The following is a 22,184-nucleotide window of genomic DNA, read 5'->3' as shown; positions in this document are numbered from 1 at the left end:
AGTGGACATCAGTTGAGTTACACCATGGATTAGTTTGATCATACTATTATGAGGGGATTGAAGCATGGGAGGTTGTTTTTTTTTTAACTGGTCTTGCCTAAGTCATGTAGTATTTGGAAGTAAGAACGCTGATTAATGTAACAAAATTTTATTTTTAATATACATTTTAGAGGACAAAACTGACCTTGAGAACAGTGTGATGCAGAAGAAAATTAAAATCCCCAAACTCTCTCTCAATCACGTAGAAGAAGCTGGGGAGGTTACAGATTATGGGGAAGAAGATGTGGAGCTTAGACACAGTAAGGTACTGAAGTCTTTCCTTTTTTTTTTTTTCTTTTTTTTGAAGTGCTTGGGGCATATACAGATGTCATAGCTTAAGAATCCCAGGCCTGCTTTTGATCCCCTTAAAAGACTGTGTTTGGTGAAATTGGGTCAAATTCTGTGGGGGGTGGGGTACGGGTTTTCAAAACCTGATTTATGTGCAATCGAACATTTTCTTGTTTATACCGTCTGCACAGTTTAACTGCCATTTGAGATTTTTAGAACAATGCTTTAAAAGTCACCAGTTACATGAATGTCGAGCAGCTGTTCTCGGTGGCACTTGTGACCTATTGCGCGCTGCTTGCTTGGGGTTCGAAGGGGTGCTCTGAGACTTCCCAACTAGAGCAGTGGGTGTGAAGACAAATTGATAGGATTGCATCCCTCCATTATAACTGCCAGTTGCCTTTCTAGGTCCAGATGCCAGAAACCCACTAAGTAAATGTATTTATTTTTTTATATCAAATGATTTCTTTAAAAGTCTGCCAACCTTCAGAATAAAATACTGCTCTGTGGCTTCATGTGTTTTGCAGCTGCAGGAATGATACTAGTACATTTCTTTATGGTGGGCCAGCTTTTTTTGTTGGGTTTTTTTTTTTTTTTTTTCATTTTCGGAACACACGTGGAGCAGGCGTAACATCAAATAATCTCATTTTCTGCCACATTACTCATGGATATTGTGGTATGGGAATTGATAGTGTCAGCTTCTTGTCTCTAACCTATGAGCTACATTTGCTTTCCTTGCAGTTGCTTGGAAGTTCAAATGCTTTTTCAATATTTGGCCAATAAAACTTAGTGACTTTTACCTGTACTGTCACATTTTAATACCAGTATCCAGGCCCCAGAAAACAGGTGTGCTTTAATTTGTAGGGTTTGTGCAGATGACTGAAGGTAAATTTCTGCTGAGAGTTCAAAGGAGATGAAGCCTCTGCAATGCAGTACTACTATAGAAGGAATCAGTTGATAAGGAAGATGAGACTGGATGATATATTCTGTCTCCAACTTCTGTGTTTTCAATTCCCTTTTAGCGTTTGCCGATAGTGTTAACTCAGTCACTTGCATTAGGCAGTTGGGTGAATGTGCTAGAGGAATAGTCAGAGAAGGTTTTGCCTCCCAAAGTGTGGGAAGGACAAGCCCTCTGTTCACAAAACAGCTTTGTACGGTATGCTGCTTTCATCTCTGATGTCATTACAGGCGACAAACGTAGCACGTAGTTGCTTCTTTCTCTTGCTTATCAGAAAATCAATTGCTGTTGGAAATCTAAATGTTAGGGGTAAACTTTAAAGGAAGAGAGATCGAGATCCGCTTTTTTTTCAAAAAGAAATTAATTATCTTTGTATATGGAATCAAGTGATAATCACTCAGCTTGCAAGTGTTGCACAAATGCGGAAAGAAAGGCCTTTAACTGCCTCAGAAGTTTGTATATACATTTAGCTGAATTACGCGTGCATGATAGTTATGATGTATATCTACAAGAATCCGTTAGGCAAAGTATTTTTGCAGGCAGGCTTTGTTGTGCTTTTTTTGGAAAACAAGAATATTAACGGTTCCCAATTTGTATTACATCTTACTGCTCTCCTAATTTATTTATTTTTTATTGTAACATGCAGAGACAAGATGGGAGGAAACAAAGTGAAGGTACACACAAAAGCATTGAAGCAGTTGTTGCTCGCCTTGAGAAACAGAATGGGATGAGCCTTAGTAATACTTCCAGCCCTGAGGAGGCTTTTATGGAGACTTCGGAAAGCATGAACAACATGGACGATGCTGTAGTTCCTCGGATTCTGTATGAAGAATTGCTGAGGAGTTACCAACAGCAACAAGAAGAAATGAGACACATTCAACAGGAGCTTGAGAGAACACGGAGACAGCTTGTGCAACAGGCAAAGAAGCTAAAGGAGTATGGGGCACTCGTGTCAGAAATGAAAGAGCTCAGAGACTTGAACAGGAGACTCCAGGATGTACTGCTTCTAAGACTAGGTAGTGGTAAGTGCCGGACTTAAATGGGACTAGTTTTAATGAATTTTGCAAGTGTGATCAATAGTAACGGAAACGTATTTGAAAAATAGCAGTGGTTGTTAAACTGGACATTGAATGTTAAAAGGGTTTTCTGCTATGGCTGTACAATATGTGTTGAATTTGTATGCTATGTACGTCTGGGTTTTCTTTAATGATAGTAGAGGTCTTTGTGCTGGTATGGTTCAATCAGAGTTCCATTTTAAGTAGCTGTATTTTAAAGAGTCTCTGACCCTCCAGTATATGCTGAAAAAGATAATAAAGTGTCATCTGCAAAATATACCAATATGTTCCAGTCTAAAAAGAAAAAAAAGAAAGAAAAGGCAGTGGAATGAATATTTGGGCTACAACTATTTTATTCTTTTCAGTTAGGGATTTTGTTTATTGTTATGTGACTGTTACCTTCCGTTTTTCTGCCGCCCCTTCCGATTAGTAGCTCATTAGAATGTGATATATTCCTGAACTTCGTAGCAGTGGCTTTAAACAGCCGTGCTGTTTGAAAAAATAATGGATTGTTGACGAATAATTAAAAAAGCTTTTTATATTAGTGTCCCATTTATCAGCACTTGTTACAAAATGCAGGTTTGTGTAATTTGGATTTAAATTTTAAATATCTGAGTCAGTTGCTCATTTGTTTTGGTTTATAACAATTATTTAACCATTATGTTGGAATAAATGGGAAAAAAGACAAAATAAAAAGTTCATCCTTTTCATTGAAGATGGTACTCTTGGAATACCTTCAAATATTTTACTAATTTATATTTATTTGCTATTAGAATGTGGTACTGCTATGTTGAAGATTTGCTCAGTGACTGAAACTTGGTTAGAATTTGTGCATCCAAACTTAGCATGCTGTTTCTTATGTCTGCCTTTGTGTATCTGGAAACTTAATTTTTGCATGTAAATTGGATATTGGCTCTTCTACTTGACTTGAACGAGTGCATGTAATTTGCATGTTGGTCTGAGTTACATTCACGTACAAACCTGAACCCGAGAGAGCATGCGCCTGTGCTGTAGCATGTGTTAAGGTGTGCCCGCAAGTTTGGAGCCAGGCTCTCGAAGTAGCATCTGATGATTTAAACTGGGTGTTTGATTGTGAATGCTCGTCATTGTTACACTGTGCATAATTAAAATGTCATTACTTATTATAAACATTCTAGTTAATTTTTTAAATAAAATTAAATAGGCAAAGTTTCCACTGAAAGTCTGAAAAACACGATGTGGTGGGCAGTAGATTCCACTGAACTTTCTAAAATTTTCCTTGGATGGAAAGATGTTTCTTCATCTGCAAGTAGTTAGCTGGAATTTATGTGAATGGAGCACCAGCCAGATGTTAGTAGGCAATGGGGCTGAACAGCGTAAAATACCAATTTAGTTGGTAGACTTGACAGCAATTTGAGTGGTGAGACCAGCAATGAAATGAAGACAGCTTCTGAATTCTGTCTCGTTTCTTTCACTTTAAGAAAGAAGGGATGCATGTTTTACTTGAGCTGAATCAAGAAAGCTTAGAAGAAAAAAAGAAAAAAAAACCCAACAACAAAACACCCAAAACCTCTTGGAAAAAATGCTGGATCTTCTCTAAATACTGGACTTGAATTTCCATTGTATCAGTCTGGCACCTGCTTTACAACTGAAAATAAATCTCGATTACATTGAAGACAAGTTCTTTTAATTTAATCACATACCTGGACAAATATGCATGATACGTAACTTCCAAAAAAATCCGATGTTGTTATTACTTGTATGGAACTTTCCACAGATGACAAAGGTAGAATTTGGCCCTATGGGCTGTGTCCTTCACAGGGTGTGTGTTTCCTAAGACTCGGTGTATCAACCACTGATAACTCGCCTTTCCTTGTAGCCTCATTCACAGTTGAGAAACAAACAGATTCTAGAAAGATCAGTACAAAATTTATGAATGATTAGAAAGGGAGACATCTTCAGCAAATTATAAATTAGGGAGTCTGATGACAGTATGAAAAAGTGCTACTTTTAATCAAGAAACAGATATGTAAAGACTTCTTTAGTCTTCCTTACTTTTTCCAGCTTATAAATGAGGTATGTTTGGGTATGTGAATAATCTGTGAAAATTGTTTGGAAAATGGATTACATCCTGAATTCATCTTCAGTTGTTGCAGCAATCTCTTAAACCTAGGGTTTCAAATTACGTGTAATTTATGTTACACTGCACTTCTAGCAGGCTGGACTTAATGCAAACTAATTACATTTCTGTTTCACCTTAGAGACTTCTGATTTCTTTGCATGAGATGACAGCTGTTTTGTGCTGATGAATTGCAGCTGTGGGAAACGCGTGCCTGTTGCCATTTTAAACTTGCAGATCAAATATAGAACAGCCTCTTGAGCTAATGTTCAGTCAAGTATTCAGTCTCCTAATTTACCATCACTGCGTTGCTTTCAGCGAGAAGCTAGAAGTCAATGTATTCTGCTTTAGACCTAGGCCTTCATCTCTGCTACTAAACTCAAGCCGCTCTTGTGGGAAGAGTGAGGTTCTTAATCTTCCACATGGTGACACTGAATTGCTCTTTGTTTTAAAAGAGCCTTGAAAGCAGATGTGGCAAATGACAGTAGTGAAATCAGTACTGATCCATGGGGATATATTGAAGCTTCTTTATGATTTTGATATGCTGTTGCCCAACAGATCCCTTCCTGGAGGAGGCAGGTCTTTGACCAGGGCTCTAGGGACCAAAGCAGTGGGGGAACACGATGACTGTCGTGGAAGAGGTTATGGTATCCCCTGCCTAAGCTCCCTGAAGAATGTGTGCAACCAAATCCTCTTTTTCCTTGCCTACTTTGGGATCAGGAAGCCCTGCCATTGTAGGCCTTTGCAGTTTGTCTTTATTCTGTTGCACCCAAAAACACGCTAATTTGCCCTGTTTTTATTAATGGAGAGTAAGGTGATTTAGAGAATTAAATCACTGACTCTTCCCTGTAGGCCTAACTTTAAATAGTCCTTGGATTGCAAAACATAAGAATTTCAATAACTTCTTAAAAAAATTGTCTCCAGGCTAAGATCTGTGCATTTTGCTATGGTTGTATATAGTCAGAAGTAGTGAAGTTGTATCAGGCATAACGTTTGGGTGTTGTTCGCTCCCTGATAAATACTGCATTTTCATGTTGTATTGCTAAGAATTAGTGTTGCTCTAAAGTCAGGGAGTATATTCATTTCATTCATTCACATTCATTCATCAACACACACACAGCGCCCCAGGCAGTTATTTTTAATCCCAGTTTAATTTCAGTGATCCAGTTTACAGCGTCTTGGGACTGACACCAGGATAGGGAGAATGAATTTGCATCTTACCACATCTATGCAATTACTGTTACTCAGCTTTTCTAGATTTGTGTGACTTTTTAATGTAGATCTGTGCATTTTGCTATGGTTGTATATAGTCAGAAGTAGTGAAGTTGTATCAGGCATAACGTTTGGGTGTTGTTCGCTCCCTGATAAATACTGCATTTTCATGTTGTATTGCTAAGAATTAGTGTTGCTCTAAAGTCAGGGAGTATATTCATTTCATTCATTCACATTCATTCATCAACACACACACAGCGCCCCAGGCAGTTATTTTTAATCCCAGTTTAATTTCAGTGATCCAGTTTACAGCGTCTTGGGACTGACACCAGGATAGGGAGAATGAATTTGCATCTTACCACATCTATGCAATTACTGTTACTTAGCTTTTCTAGATTTGTGTGACTTTTTGATGTAAAAAAAAAAAAAAAGTCTAAGGTGTCTATCCAGTACGAGTACAGGAAGTACCATATATATAATATTTCCCCTTCTCAGACTCCTGTTGTTTTTGTTCAAATTCCAGTAGACCATGTGGAAAAACAGCTTGCTGCTTTCAAATGTATATTGACCACTTTATAATTTAATTTATTTTGGCTTATTTACTAATTTTTGAGTAGCTTGTAGCCTAAGATGCATTTTTGAGGAAAAGAGGTGATGAAGGGAAGCCTTCTACCTCTTCATACTGCATTTGAAGTTGCTGGCCTCTCAGATATTATGGAAACTTCACAATCAGGAGGAGAAAGATTTTGCAATAAAACAGTTGTTTCCTTTTTGCGTTCTGAAGAATTCTTTTTTTTTTTTAATGATTCTTATGACATAAGTACTATCATTGTTAATTAAGCTTTTAGATAGAGGCATATATTTTTGTATGTCCCATTCATCATCTTTAAAGATGTAGAGTACGAGAGCTACAGAGAGAGGAAACTTTTAGTGTGTGGTGTGTGGTACACAACTCCCATTAGCAGTAAGGCAATAATGTGGGTTGCATGTCTAATTCACAACATGCCAGGTTGAAAATGCAGTCTTTAGTAGATGGTGAAAGTAGCTGTGAAGACTACCTAATTAGAGGCAGATTTCTGTTTGGGAAGAAAAAATGAGTAGAATATAAAAGAAGATGTTAAAGCCTTTCTGTTGGTGACTTCTAAGCAAGCAGTAAAACATGAATTGCAATAGAGGTTTTTCTGACCTATGAGAACTATGGTTATTGTAGACTTTAATCAGCTGTTTTTCTTGGGGAACTCTGGAAACCAAATCCAAGCTGTGTCAATACATGACTAAAAACAAAACAGTGAAAGACTTCTAAATAGCAGCTAGTAAAAGTGTTTAAACAGAGATAAATGTTTCCTTCTAGGAAGAAGGTGGTTGGACTTCGGTGTGTTCCTCAAAGTGACTTTCAAATTATAAGAAAACTCAAAATAGCACTTTGTCGAAGAATGTGTTCTTAAAGTAACAGCTAAAAGATCACTTCTTAAGTTCACACTGGCAATTACGTCACTGCATCTTGCTTGTTCAGGTGTGCCCACGCTGAGATGTGTGCAGACTTTGGGTGGTTTAATTAGTCCAGGTCTTTCCCCCACTCTGAATCAGTTTAGCAGTCTCAAGTATAGAAAGTTTAATTCGTCTTGGTCGTACCATTGCATATACATGATAGCAGAGGTGCTGATTAAGATTACTATGAAATTATAATGCAAATGGTATGGGTTTTGTGTTTTCTGTATTTGCAGCATGCTTGCGTTGCATATGGCTCTTAAGACACTCTGTTGCGGCACTGCAGCATGGGGTTGTCTAAGTTGCCAAGACAACTTTCAGTTGTTGCTGAGTGTAGAGTGGCAAGTCAGCTAAGAACATTTAGCTAGCTATGTAGGTGTAGAATAAGCTATAGGATAAATGTCAAATGCTGATATCATTGTATAATAATCTGTAAATGAAACTGCGCAAAGTAGAAGGAATGAATACTTTACTTGTTCCAGGTACAGGAACTATTTAAGTTACGTGACTCAAGACATGAGTTCTGGTGCCAGCTTGACTTGCAGAGTTAGATCAATTCAGGGCTTGGTGTACAAATACTGAGGAGGGATGCTGAACCATGACAGTGACCTGATTATTGAATTGTCATTTGTTGAAGGTGCCAAGGTTGGGCTAGAGAGTGCTGCAGTGCTCTCAGCACCAACCTGGTACACTATGGTTGTTACAAGTAGGTGAGTTTATCCTTATAGTTCTTGGAAGTGGCTGATTACCGTGGTGTCCAGGGTCTAAACTGGCAACTTTGCTATGTTAACGAACCACCGCCCCTGTGTGGAACTTCAGTGACTGCTGAAGCTTCTCATGAGCCCAGAGACAGACATCAAGAGACAATAATAGGCTGGGGGCTGTAGCCTGTTCCTGATTCATTCTGGTCTAACCGCTGCAATGAATGGAATAATGAAATCCAGTTCACAAATTATTTCAATTTGTTCTTTTCTGCCTTTTTAGGAACACTTTATAAGTTTGGTCTGGAAAAGAAAAGTTGATGACTGACAAAATAATTGTCCTCCTTTGAAGCCTCAAACATATGCTTAGTAGTATTCTGTTGTTTAATCTGTGCTTAATTTTTGTTGATTACATTAAAAATAAAAATCAGTGTGTTGGGTGGATTGGACAATCAAAATTCTAATTTATGTGGGTTTTTTTAACCTTGGATACTCTTTCTATGCATGATACTTTAGCATAAGTAGCCTAAGTCTGTTTCCTTGATAGCATTTCTGTAGATCTTCACTATTTTTAATATACCTCTGTTATATCTAAAGAGACTTCAAATTTCTATAAAATTTGTAATTCTGTATGGATAATTTATATAATTATCACAGTAAATTATGTAGGCTTCTATGCAACTATATAGTAATTTTTATTTGAAGAATTACTATTGTTGCTTTTGGTGTATAATTTCAGTGTCATTTTAATATAATTTCCGTAGTGTGCATTCAAGCAATCTTACCCATATCTGTAATTGTCCGTATCCTTTAAGAATAAAAATAAACATTAAAACGAAACATTTTAATATTTATAAAGCAGAGTTACTTATCCTGCTTTTATTTATTGACGTCCGGAAGTAGGATTTTGGTTTAGACTCTTTCTAACTTTGAAATGAACATGACTAATGTGTTATTTTATGCTAACCATGGGTGATGAACTGATTGATTTCATGTTCTCTGGGATAGCAGACAGCTCTCTTTTCTTAACTGTCTAGGACCTGCCATTGAGCTTGAAAAAGTAAAACCAGAATCAATTGAGCCTGAACCTGAGGTACAGAAGACCTTCAGTGAGGAAGCAAATACATCAACGTACTATCCTGCCCCTGTTCCAGTAATGGACAAGTATATTCTCGAGAATGGAAAGGTATTTTAAATTAAATACAGCATGAATAGTTTGTAAATGTCCATCAGGTGATTTTCTTGTGGAATTTTCATGATATCGGGGGTTTTGCATGGTAGCAGCTTATACAGACTTCCTCAGTTTTTATAAAGGCATGCTGTTATGCTGAGGGAAATTACAAAATTACACAAATCTGAACAGCACAGAAAATTATCCTCAGTAATGAGAGCATTGAATGCTGTGTAACACAAGGAATATAATTATTAAATATGCATGCACAAGCACATTGGCGTAGTCTTCAACTGGTGACATACATAAATCTACCAAATACAACCAGTCAGTAACCCACGTTATAAAGTTACGTTAGTCTATCTAGAAACACTTTTCCCTAAAAGGTCTTTAACATTTTTAGTGTGCTGTAGTCCTATTGTAGAGAAGCCTTCATGTTTTGGCTGAATTGGAGTCCAGTAGATAATTATGAACCCTGGGGTTCAGTGAAAATGGGCTCCCTTGGATCTGGTAGGCGTGTTGCTACTGAATTGAGCTGATGTAGTGCTACTTTACAGATACTTTTATAAAGTTGGTGAAATACCATCTAGCTACAGTTTGCCAGAACCTGACGAATAGTTTTTTCAGACTTCGGCATGTTTAACACATTGTTCACTCATCTACTGACGCCTGCTTTTATAGCTGTTGCCATTATCATTAAATGAACATTATATTTCTTTTACAAAACTGTATGTCCTTCAGAATTGCTTATGCAGATCCTGTTTCTTAGGATATGTATGCATTCGGTACCATAACCTGAGAACCTTTTAGGAGGAAACGTCCATTTCAGCTTTGGCATACAGTGGAATTACTGGTGGAATAGCATGAAATATTACACTTTCAGATCTGTATTACAAGATTGACTGTACAAGTGTCTGTCATTCTTTAAGATGAATTTGACGTAATTGTTGAGGACAAAATGTATGTGAAAAATAGTATAATCTTGACAGTTTGACAGGTATTTGGTTCAGATAGCTTTTCTTGCCTAATATATTTAACGTATGTCATTTGCTTGTATATTTTGTGTATATTTGTGCAATGCAAACTTAGCATATATTACTGTGAGAGTTTGGTTTCCCTCCTTTTTTTTCTGCTTAAGATCTGTGGGATAGGGCACATCCTTTAGTATTTGTATGCAGCTTTTCCTGCACCTTTATTTCATCTGCCAGCTTCTTGGCACTTCTGTTGCTGAATTTTTCTCTGTCTTTACAGATATTAGTATCTCTTTAACCTTCTTTTTGTAATTTTGGTCTGTCTTTAAGTTTGCCTATTTATTGGGGCTTCAGCCAGCTCAGATGCCAGAAATGTGAAGTAATAATGTATTTAGAGTGTTGGAGGGTGTTTTTTTTCAGTTTTCCTTATTTATGCCTTTTTTCCATTACTTCTTTATTGACATGCACCACTAGAGTAGTTGAAATACTTTTTTAGAAATCTTGCCTTTTGTGGCATCGGATTTGATCTTAGTAGGATTCTTTCAAAGCAGATAAATCTCTACCTTCCAGAGGGAGAACAGAGTTACCAAAAAAGAGCCTATGACATTCATTTAAAAAAAAGAAGCGGGGGGGGGAGGAAAGGGGGGAAAAAAAAGAGTTCATCTTCTCAGATACATTTTAGATATATTGCACATGTTAGCACAGTTATGGTGGTGAGCATTGCTTTGAATTTGCTGTTGTTTCTGTTGCGTTGTGCTTGAAGGTTGATCCTGCAGTTGCTGAAATTTGGGGTAAAGTTCCCATTGATTTTATCAAGCCAAGGGTCTGGCCCATGGGGCAGCTCTTCCAGCAAGAAGGAAGTGGCTTCTGAATCTGGAGTACAGTAAGCTTCCCGTAGCTTTGGGAATAATAGGACACAGTACCGAGCCTGTTGTACAGAGAGGTAAACTGAGACATGGACAGATTAAATTCCTTGCTGTAACAGTGCTAGAAATAGAAAAAGGGAGACATAAGATTTCTGTGTCTGTGGCTGTCTGTCACGTAGTTGCTGTTACCATAGGTGTTTCATACCAGTGATAACTTTTTTTTAATAAATGAAGCATGTTCAAAGAAGAGGTGATCTGTCTGAAACATAAATATTAAAAATATTTGCTGTAACTTGTTGTTTTCGTTTAAATAACTTAAAGCTAATGAATAATGTAGTAGACAGCAGTCTCTACAACTAATGTAATACAGACATCCAAAATTTGGCATGTCACAATTTTCCTAATCTTAGTTATTTTTGAAGTAACTTATACTCATTTTTACAGATAACTTTTCCAAGATCAAAACGGAAATAACTGAATTATAACTGTGACGTGATTGTTTTCTGAGCACAGACTGCTCACTCTGATTGAAATTATCTTACAAAATATGTAGAGCACCAAAAGAGTGAATTTTTTAAAGCAATTATGAAGAGGCTCAACAACAGAGAAGGAAGGAAAAAAAGGGGTGTTCATGTTGTGCTTATTACTAGTACCATTTTTGTCCATTATGAAATCTAAATACCATGTGGACTTGTGAAAAGCTTTGTAGAATCCCTTTAGCGTAGAAGATTCTGCAGGAGAGGCAGCTTGCTTTATCGTTTTATACTTTGAGGAAGTTAAACTTTTCATTTGTTTTTTATAAGGTAGCTGGTGGCCAAACCATTCATATTCTTCTATTTAAGTTTTTAAACAAATAGTTGCTTTTGAAGGATGCTGTTGTAATAAAAAATTTCTTCGGGTTATAGCCCTCATTAATAATTAAAGCAGGTTTCCATTTAAAGGAAAAATGGTATTTTGTTGAATACAAAATTCGACAGCAGTAAAATTATTGTTATATAAAATTTTACAGTAGCTTTGTCCAATTTTCATTGCATTTAATGGGACTTATGTGATACTGTTCAGATCTGTATGGGTAGCAGGCACATTTTATGTAATGCCACATGAAAGGAGTAAAAACACGAACAACTAAGAGCAAAACAATTAAGGCAAACAGAGTCTCCTAATGTAGTTTTGCTATAGAGTTTTGTTCACAGGTTTTTTTTTTTATATATATTTTTGGTATTTTGCACTTCTACAGAATTATCTGAAAGTAAGTTCTGTCTTCTTCCTTTCCAGTGCAGTGAACTCTTATCAGTAATTAGAATAGCTAGGTCACGCACTAGCTTGTCATGGATGATGAGCACGCGCGGGTCCAACTGAATGAAGTTCATCACCATGTGAACAAAGCTTTCTGTGTGCAGAGGTAGTTCAGGTGTCTGCACTGTACTCCAGGAATTAGGAGCATGGACAGACACAGTACAAAGTATTCTCCGTGGTTCTGCACGGGGCCAGTGTTTGCATCCAGTTGGGCTTACTGGTTGCACTCATGTCAGACCTGTGCTGATTACTAGTGGAGTTATTTTCCTTGCTGTTGCTTGATGAAGGTGTCCTGGTTATCAGGAGGACTATCAGCTCAAACATATGTAGTGCCAGCATAAGGATGGTACTCAGATTCTCGTCCTGCATTCATCTTAAGTCTGGAGCACTGGGAATCTTGGGGTAGAGATGCAGTGTAGCTCTGTGGGAGTCAACCCAGCATAGGCAATGCTGAGCAAGGCTAATAAGCACAACTAGACTTGAGCACCTTGCTTTTGGGGACTACAGTGGCTTCACACTGCATTTCCCAGTACCCATATTGTCCTGCTTTGCTACTTCAATCAAATATCTCTGCTCCCCATTGTCTGGATAATGGGAAGTTTATCATGTTGCAGCAATGGGTCATTGCCTTACCACAAAACAGTATTCACCTGGATAGATTGATCGTACATGATAGGCAAACTTCATGATAGAACTGGAAGTTTTACAAAGCTTCCAAACTCTCTTGGCTTATACTGAAATTGGAGCTCTCAAAATCCCTTCTCTCCTTCTAGTTACTTTGAACAATCAGGCTGAGTTTTGCCAACAGGTATAGGATATGACTTAGGAAGTATTTCCCTCTCTACTGCCTCCAAAATATGCTTTGGGTAAAGTCTGTTTCAGCCAAAGGGAAGCTTTCATATTAAAGACAATGTTTCATCTTGCTCCTGAGTTAGGTTTGGTGCAACTGCTTGGTTTATATGCTGTGCATATCTTTATAATACTGGATGTGTTTACTGTTTCCTTCTGTCTCTGTTCTTGACCATAGTCTTTCAGGAGATAGGCTATGCGGGGGGGAAAAAACAGAGAGTAAGAAGAATTGAATACAAAAAGGAAGAGGAACTATATTACATAAGAGGTTGACTTGAACTCCCTGACCCACAAAGTTGGAGAAGTTTCAGAATTAGGCAAAATGGATTTGTTCAGCCCTAATTACTGTTACTATAGTACCTAATATTAATGTTCCTACAGCACTTGGATACTGTTGTGTGCTACATACCATAGATAAGTTGTTATTATTACTACCTTCTAGGTCCATCTTGGCAGTGGAATTTGGGTAGATGAGGAGAAATGGCACCAGCTGCAAGTAACACAAGGAGATTCAAAGTATACAAAAAATCTAGCGGTTATGATTTGGGGAACAGATGTTCTCAAGAACAGAAGTGTCACAGGAGTTGCAACCAAAAAAAAGAAAGATGCCGTTCCCAAGCCACCTCTCTCACCTCACAAATTAAGCATTGTCAGAGGTAGGTTATTTGAAAACTTTTGCTTCCTGCTTTGGAGTTTAACTATTAATCATTGAGTTGAAAGATGCTTCTTTTCAGCTCATATAAAATTAACTGATTAAAAGCTGTAATTCAAATTGCTATTGCATTGTGAAGTGCATACATATCCAGGAAAAGTAAAACACATTGCAATAGCTGTGCACAGTGCAGGCCTTCACAGCTGAAGAGTTGTACTTCAGCAAGGTTCAAGAAGATCATCACTTTGAACCACTTGCAGGACAGGACTCTGAGCCTGGAGAACAACATGTTGTTCTGGAATTCATTCATAATACAGTGGGTTTTTTTAAAATGCATATATTCCTTTTAACAAGCCTGAGAGTAGCTTTACCACATTCTTTCATCCAGAATGTAACCAACTCTGGCATGAGGCACAGAAACCATTATAGCTGTGACTATAAAAATACGCATACCTTCCAAGGCGAGAAAGAATAGTTTTACCCTTTTAAGTGGAGAAAATGGAAATAGTAAAAATTAATTGTTGCACTTGAATTGGAATTTGAACAGGAAGTGTAAATCGCTGACCTATCTGGCAGGAAAAATTACAATGACACTTTCAATAACTGCAAGCCTGAGTCCATGTGTGGACTCCTTTGAGAGAGAGAAGGCCTTCTCCTTTATTTGAAGTGAATAGTGAATTTCAGTCCCTTTGTGTCATCATGCTTGTGTTTTGCATTCATTTCTGTCTCTCTTGGTATTTCAGGCTTCTTTTTAAGTCAGAACTGAATCCATTCCTCATGGAATACATACCGAAATTGGATTTTTAGGTTTTGTGTCCATACGAAATTGCAGTAGGGCTGAAAGAAATCTCCCTGTTTGATTGAACTCCATTATTCTGCATTTCCTGTTCTTAGTTGCTATGTGCTCTTAACTATGAACTCTTTAAGAGATGTTGTAATCTTCCTTGCAAGTAGGAAGTAGGAAATATGATTCCTCTTTGAGTGTGTGTCTGTGTTGTGTGGGGAAAAGTTGGAAACTGATCTTCATGCTGTCATCTTTCTTAGTTTGTAAGAAATGAGTAAAAGACATGGTGTTTTTTACTGATCTACTTTAAGAATATATGTGGAAGGGCAAGCTGTTCCATACTGATTTTCTAGTTCTGGCTGGGACCTTTTGGTACAGTCTGAACATGTGTAGCAAAGTAATGATGTACAGGCCACGTAAGGAATCCACTCTGTGGCTGTGGCTACCCTTGTCAGCTCCTAGTGGGAAGGAGAATTGGTTACCCAGATGCGCACGTAGAAATACGCAGTAAAAAGGGGTCATTGTTCACTGGCCCATTGCAAAGAACTTTCTAGTTTTCCTGCTTGAGGCTGTTGCTCCTCAGGACTGCTGGCAAGGTTGCTTACGTGAGAATTTCCTCCTCTACTTCAGTCAGGGCCAGTCTGTGTTGCTTGAGCCATTTAAATGATAGCTTTCTTCTAACTCCCCTTGTTTTGACTACAGTGAGTTTGGGAGTATGCTCCAGCAGGTACATGGTGAAAGGCAGATGGGGCCCTTCCCTTTCTTCTCTTCCATACCTTTACACACTCCAGCAATTCAGCTCTTCCCTATTTCCTCGTTTTTCTGTGTTTTCTGTCATACTTCTGCTTCCAGCCTCAGCCCTCATTTGAATTGTACTGTTCCACGCCCTGGTTTTCCATGTTCCTCTTTCCAGTGTTTATTTCACCTTGTCTTTGACTCCCTTCTTGTTAGACTCAAGACTGTACAATCTCCTCTTGAATCAGTTAAACTGCATGGCCAATGTTTTAGGTGGCATCAGACAGAGTTCCTGTATCAGCGGTACTGGGTAGCACATAACCATGACTTTCCACATTGTTGTGTCCTTTGCATTTGCGTCAATGTTAGCAGGCCTTGCCCCATCATGCCAGCAGTGTTTCCTGGAAAGCTGGAAGTGATCAAATAAGTTGTTAATACGTTGTGGAGAAGAAAACAAAAACAAAACAAAGAGTAGCAAGTGGAGAAATGGTGAAATGCGAGGGAATTAGAGTTTACATGGCCAATGACTTGGATCAGGCATCACAGAAAGAAGTAAAGCTCCTTGTTGGCCTTTGAGGTCTACTTGAATCTTTGGTCCAGTCAGAAGTACGAAAGGGTATCTATGTTCCTCTAAAGCCAAAAGACAAAGAAGAAGCAGAACCCCCAAATCACTCTTTGGAGCCCCTAAGCCAGCATCCTTATGTGACTACTAAACTACTATCGCTGCAGCCCCTCATAGAAATGGAAGAGATGGAAGAGGAAGAACCGTGATGATCATGGATCTGTCTGGGTCACGCTGACTTTAAGAATCACAGCTGATGCATGAGTTCTGTCAAGTGATTCTTTGCTTGACATTGTGGCTAAACTAATAACATAGCCTGTATTTTACTGGAAGTTCACCTTACTGGGTGTATCTGCCACAACCTGGGAGTATTCCTGAGATTGTTGTAGTCCAAGTTTATGTCCTACAAACACACTGGGTTTCTTCAGGTTCTCAGTGACGTGCCTCTTCTTAGGTGCCATATTTCAAATCATAGTTTCCTGGTGATCAGCATTTCAGCTGTCAGGCTGCATGCTGATTAATTTTATTTATTTTATATTCAGTACATCTTACAACATAAAATTCACATTGTTTTAGATGTTCTTATCATTCTGTGGACACAGACTAACTTATTTAAAATAGATTTTTGAACGACAGCATTAGCTCTTAATGTGTCTGATATCTCTAGCTTCTTAAAAATCCCTACTGTGTAGTATGTAATAAAGAATTATAAAAAGTATGATGCATGAGCACTGTTACAAACCTTGTTAATGCAAAATAGCCTTTTATAAAACTTCTGAGAGGTTTCAAAATGAACTACAAAGCATGCATAGTACTAAATTTTCATAACTTTTTAATATGACGCATTAGAAATGTTATAAACCATGTTAATTAAGCGATAATCTCTATGGCTTTCTGTATATGAAGCAATAAATGGCTACTGGAATAGATTACTAGCCAAAGCAGAACAGGGTTTGTTTTATCAATGTGGGAAGCCTACACAAAAAAATACACTGTTCTGGTTATGAAAATAAAAAAACAAAACCTGTCTGTCTCAGAGGAGTTGGATGTGTCGCAGCACTTCTGATTTCAGTAACCTCTGCAGGATTCTGGCACCGAACTACCGACTCTGTGGAGCAGAATTGTCTTGACTTTCATTGCCCTCATTGCTTTTGCAGTTACTGCTGTTGCTTGCTTTTTGTATTCCAGTTAAGTTCACAAAGTGCGTTGTGCAAACATGCAAGAAGATGGCTCTCACCCTGAATAATCTACTAATAAAAGCAAAATACGCCCAGGGACAGGGTGTCTGATAAAGATGCAGACATTAATGTATGTTGTACAGATTTAAAAAATAAATCAGTTAATGTCTTCTCCTACTGGTTGCTGCTTCTCTTCCTAACCTTTATCATTTACTTACTATCTTGAAGGTAGGAGTGACTCACAGGGAACTGTAGATAACAACAGTTCTATTGAGACCGTTCACCTGGGAGAAGATTCTAAATCTGCTGTGGAGATACGGACAAATACAAGAGTTAGGCAGGCAAGACTGACACTGTAAAAGGTTGGATTTAGCCTTGTTTCTGTATAGAAAGCCTATTAATGTAGTCACAGCATAACTGGAAGTTGGTCATGCCAAAGATTCAAGCCTGGTGAAAAATCTTGTCTTTAACAAGATAGCCAGTGAATCAATGCAAGCTGCTTGTTGTCTTGCAACAAATATACACAGTGCTTACTCAGTGCTGTCTCTTGAGTAGTTAGCCCAACACAGGGCTATATTCTATTCTAAAAATATCCTAATGGCTCTTTCCTTTTTTTTTTTTTCTCCCCAGAATGTTTGTATGATAGAATAGCACAAGAAACTGTGGATGAAACTGAAATTGCACAGAGACTCTCCAAAGTCAACAAGTACATCTGTGAAAAAATCATGGATATCAATAAGTCATGTAAAAATGAAGAAAGGAGGGAAAGTGCAAAGTACAATTTGCAATAAATTTTGGATTTTTAATAAAGTCTTAGTGTTTTACTTAAGTGTTGTTTTTTTATTTGTGTGGCATTTTTGCTGATGGGAGAAGCTTGAAGCTTTGAAGCATTACTCTCCTACAACTGATTCATTTTTTGAGCGGTTCTGTCAAAAGCCTTTCTATGGTGTAACCTGCTTTTAAATAATGTAAGATATATTGTAAGTTCACTCACAATGAAACAGTGACTTTTCAAAAGTTTTTCCAATGAGTTGCAGTATGTTACCTACAGTTCTGTATATAGGTTGTAATTCTGCAAACACCAACCCATTTTGCCTACATTTTGTTTCACTGGAGTTAGTGGATCTAGGTGTAGTAAACATCTGCTTAGAAGGAAGAACTGTACAAAATCCACTTTGCCATTGAAAAGGGTTTTATTGTATTCTACAAAGTGTTTTTCTGAACTGAAATTTTATTCGTTTGTTTTTATAAATCTTTGCTTTGATCTCTAACAATATATTTGGTCAAAAACACACAAAGAATGCTTCTTTTTCACTTACTATCTTGTAGTTAGATCACTACATTGCCGTCATAGTTTTAAAAAACCAAACAACAGAACCCAAAGCTGTAAGTTGTAAAATCACGATAATTTATCTTAAGAAAAAAAATCTAAAAGCAGTTCTTTTTCAGGCACCAAGGCACTTTTCAGATTTCTGGTTATGGTGCAAAGCTCTTCAGTATGCCCATATTACTGTTCTTGAAACACTCTAGTGTATTTGTATTTTCAAATGATTTAAAGATTGCCACACTATGGCAAGATGATGTATAATAGAAAATTTAGTACCATTTCCTCTGAGTCTGTAATTTAACAGTGAACACTTTTAGCACAAATTAAAATTAAAAATAAAAATAATTTTCTACACTGAAGTTAGACTTGCGATGCAAAGTTAGAAGGAATAATTTGTTGTCTGAATTATACCTTATTGTCTGAGTGAAAGAAAATAACCTGAAGTCTTGTTTCATGAAGGATTTTGAGAATGAGGTTTATAGAGATAACGTAGGGCCTGTACTGATCAATTTTGAGGATTTGTTATATTAGTGATGTTAGTAAACCTTCCATTTGTTTTACGCACACAGATGTGATTATCTACCTTTCAGGCTCTCTATTCCCAAGTATCAGCATTTGTTCCTTTGCTGATGGAACTACAAGGAACTACTGATGTAGTTTTGAAAGACTTACCATTTCTTGTCATCTTCCTGTAGCACTGGTATACCCTAATGTAAAACCTATTTCAGTGTCCTGTATGCGTAGATAATTTGAAAGGAGCAATGCAAGGATTCTTTAAAGGGCTGGGGTGGATGGCGGAAAGAGGGGAAGGAGAGGAGGAGGCAGTGCCTGTTTCAGAAAAGATGGAGAAAAACACCACGTTGTCTCTTCCTGTATACCACATGTGCTTAAATGATGCCTTAATTCAGGGCGTAAGTATTTGTTTTATGCTTACTAAAGTGCAATTTCATGATTGGCTTGTGCCAATCTTGAGTATGCTGTGCTGCCAAAAGAGTACGCCCCACTTTCACTGCTCGTGTCCCTGCATTCCCGTCCCTTCCCTTAAACTGGCACTTGTGATTGTGCAGACGTGTTGGATATCACCGATTTCCAAGGTTCATTTCATGAGGGCTGGTGCCGATAGGATGGAGCCAGGGAGCATTCATAGCGAGGGACGGGAAGAGGAGGAGTGTCTTTTTACTGTGGCTTACGCGTATTCTGAAATTGCATTTAACAGCCTAGCTTGTCTCCTGTTAATCTCAAAGTGTTCTTAGGTGGTGTTTAATGAAGTGCGTAAATGGTTCTGCTTCCTAATTTGGGATGCTAAATAGCAAATTAGTGTTTATAATGTCAGTGCATGTATCCTTTTATTAATTAAAGAACAAAATAGAGGTAACATTGAAGAAACATTTAAACAGCAAGTTCCCTCTTTTCAAGCAGACTTGTGAATGTACAATTTTTTGCAAGTGATATTAGGACAATCCGCTAGTTTGGGGGAAAACATCCATAATTTCTTCAGTCTTTTTGTGGCTTTAGTACTAATGTGTTTTCATTGTAACAAATTCTTTAATGAGAAGATCATGCTGCACTTCTTGAAGATAAGCCTCTTTGAGACAGCATTTTATGAAACCTGGGAAAAGCAGATTAGAATTTAATTAGAGTTAGGACTCCAGCCTGGCCCCAAAAGTCAGAGATTCTAAGTCTTTTCGCAAAACCAGCATCATCTAAGGCTTCTCCTTGACAGACTTGCCCCATCGGATGTTAGTGCTGCATATTGCTGGAGAATTTCAGTTTTGTCTTTGGGAAGGTATCTTGGAAGTCTTCATTCATTTCTTCCTGGCGTTTCTATCAGCCCAGGTCCAGCAGACAGTTTTTAGCAGAGTTCAACAGGAGTATTTGGGTGGCACAAAAAGGCTCGCTTCCCTTTGAAGTGCAGCGTTGTGGGGGGCTAATACTGTGTCCTTTGGACTGGGCAACTGGCCTTTAATGTGAGCGTCACCTGAAGCTTTTCTGGGTTACGGTAAAGGAATAGGACATAGTAAAGGTTGTATGCCTCTTTACTGTGTTATTACTTGAACTAAATCTTTGGATTTCCGGAAATAAGTTTTTGCTAACGATAAGCCAGTTTTGCCCACTATAGGGCAATGTGGGGAGGGCTCTGTAATGGATAACAGGTGTGTGTGAATAACATCTCTGCACTTATATTTGGTCCTTACTCTTGTCTTTTCCCTCCCCATGAAGCTGTATGAAGACCATACAAGCCTTTTCCAGTGTGTGTGTTTCAAGTTGGGAAATAGGCTACAGTTGTGTGTTCCAGCATGACCTAAGGAAAAATACAACCTTTAATGGAGTGTGCTTTTCTGCATTGAAATACTGATTGATAAATTAACTGTGAATTTCATTTCACTATGTTATACTGCATTTATGGCCAACGCTGTTCTTGTTGGTAAATTAATTCTTCCATAATTGTGCCTGCCTGTACATAGTTTTGCTTTGTTCATAATGCATCTGCCATAAATCTACCGTAGGAAACTTTATGCGAAAATAGCGCCTACTAACTTTTTCTTACTCTAGCTTAACTTCATACCTGTACGTCATGTGAAACAGGAGAGAATTTTCACATAAAATGAAGTAGGTTTTATTATACCCTGTAATACTCCTCGTTCATCATTCTAAGGTTTGTGCTGTGCCGTTACTTCATACTGTAAACCTGGATTTGTATCAGAAAAACGCAGATTTAAGAGGAACTGACTTTTTGTCCTGAGAGATCAGTGCATACTGTTTACTTCTTTTTTTATCAAAGAAGGAAGAAGGTATTACTGTTATATGAATAATCTGATCCTTTGTTGCCACACATTGCTGCTGTAATTTGTGATATTCATGACCTGATCCATATTGAAGTGCCTCTGGCACACTTGCAAGGAAGCAAGGTTAGAGTTAACAAAGAGGGCTTTATTTTCTATTAATGATTTTATAAGGGAAACGAGCTTCCTATTATAAATTTAAATGAAATTCCTATTATATTAAAGGAAAGAATCCTACCAGAGATTTTAATACCTCAGTCAAGATGTCTAGCTACTCAATTAAAAAAAGAAAGCTAGTATTTGTTAGAGGGGAAAAAAAAAAAATTGTTAGGTTCTGCTGTTACAGAACAGGTTCGGATTTAGCGATGCTTTATAGAGATGGGAGTTGTTTGTTGTTCGGGGTCTTTTTTAATACAGCCAGACTAAAATACTTATTTAGTCATGTCAAAGTTGAACTATAAGTAGAAGGAATTTAAGGTTGCATTTGGTTAGCTATTGAGCATGACTGTCAAAAGAAGGTACAGTCTCCCTGTGGGAGGTCACTTCTTTGCACTGTACGTTTGATGCTGTATCTGATAGATTACTACGATGCTGCTTTGTTGTTTTAAGCATAGATTATTGTCCTTTTGGAAGTTTTAAGTAGCAATAAATTTAACTTCTTTTTTTATTTAGTGAAATTCTAAAGATAATTTAGCTTCATGCTTCCAGAATTTGTAGACCTTTAAAAAAATAAAGCTAAGTGCAGGTCATTGTTAATACCATCTTGATGCAAAGCCTCAAAGGGGTGAGAATGTTCTGGTTGGGAACATTCTGTATTAGCTGTAGCCTCACTATGCATTAGCTGCATTCGTAACTCTTGAGAAACCCAAATGTGGACTGTTTCTGAAAGGGAAAGTAAGGTTGTGTCACATGGAGCTATACTGAGGATTATTTCAATATTCTATCTTCTGGTGTGAAAATGGCCACTCTTCAGGAAGGTATAAAGATGAAACTTGTGCTTCTTCAGAATGAGGTGGTAGTTTCCTCACTATTCTTGCAAAGATTTGTCATTCTGTGCGTGCCTTTAGTCTCAGATTGATGAAGTCATAACATCAATTGCTTAGACTTTATTGGTGTCATTTTTTTCATCGTAACAGTGTGGAACTGTGAAGTGATTCAACACTGAGGCAATAAA

General features: G+C 37.7%; 2 protein-coding genes across 3 annotated transcripts in view; both read left to right on the top strand.

The window, feature by feature from the left end:
- The window catches only part of AGBL4 (ATP/GTP binding protein-like 4), a gene marked incomplete at its 3' end in the record, with an annotated part of 877,516 nt that overhangs the window by 590,275 nt on the left and 265,057 nt on the right, over nucleotides 1-22,184 (top strand). The window lies entirely within an intron of this gene.
- BEND5 (BEN domain containing 5) lies at nucleotides 161-17,729 on the top strand. 2 transcript variants are annotated; one of them, XM_009318707.1, is made up of 5 exons: nucleotides 161-304; nucleotides 1,929-2,304; nucleotides 8,874-9,022; nucleotides 13,432-13,645; nucleotides 17,531-17,729. In XM_009318707.1, exons 1-5 carry the CDS (start codon nucleotides 200-202, stop codon nucleotides 17,689-17,691), a joined length of 1,005 nt encoding a protein of 334 aa, XP_009316982.1. In that variant the 5' UTR covers nucleotides 161-199; the 3' UTR covers nucleotides 17,692-17,729. The 2 variants fall into 2 exon arrangements, with proteins under 2 accessions (XP_009316982.1, XP_009316981.1); XM_009318706.1 differs by having other exon boundaries at nucleotides 175-304; nucleotides 1,929-2,298.

Source organism: Pygoscelis adeliae, unplaced genomic scaffold (genome assembly GCF_000699105.1).
Source record: "Pygoscelis adeliae isolate BGI_AS28 unplaced genomic scaffold, ASM69910v1 Scaffold82, whole genome shotgun sequence".
Classification (NCBI taxonomy): Eukaryota; Metazoa; Chordata; class Aves; order Sphenisciformes; family Spheniscidae; genus Pygoscelis; species Pygoscelis adeliae.
The sequence above is the reverse complement of the archived record's forward strand: the minus strand, read 5'-3'. Positions and strand labels throughout refer to the sequence as shown.

What these genes read in the sequence shown, in the direction of transcription:
- BEND5 (XM_009318707.1), top strand. Translation starts at nt 200, where the DNA reads ATGCAGAAGAAAATTAAAATCCCCAAACTCTCTCTCAATCACGTAGAA. An exon ending in GCTTCTAAGACTAGGTAGTG is followed by an intron (nt 2,305 to 8,873) that starts GTAAGTGCCGGA and finishes TTAACTGTCTAG; the next exon opens with GACCTGCCATTGAGCTTGAA. An exon ending in CAAATTAAGCATTGTCAGAG is followed by an intron (nt 13,646 to 17,530) that starts GTAGGTTATTTG and finishes TTTTCTCCCCAG; the next exon opens with AATGTTTGTATGATAGAATA.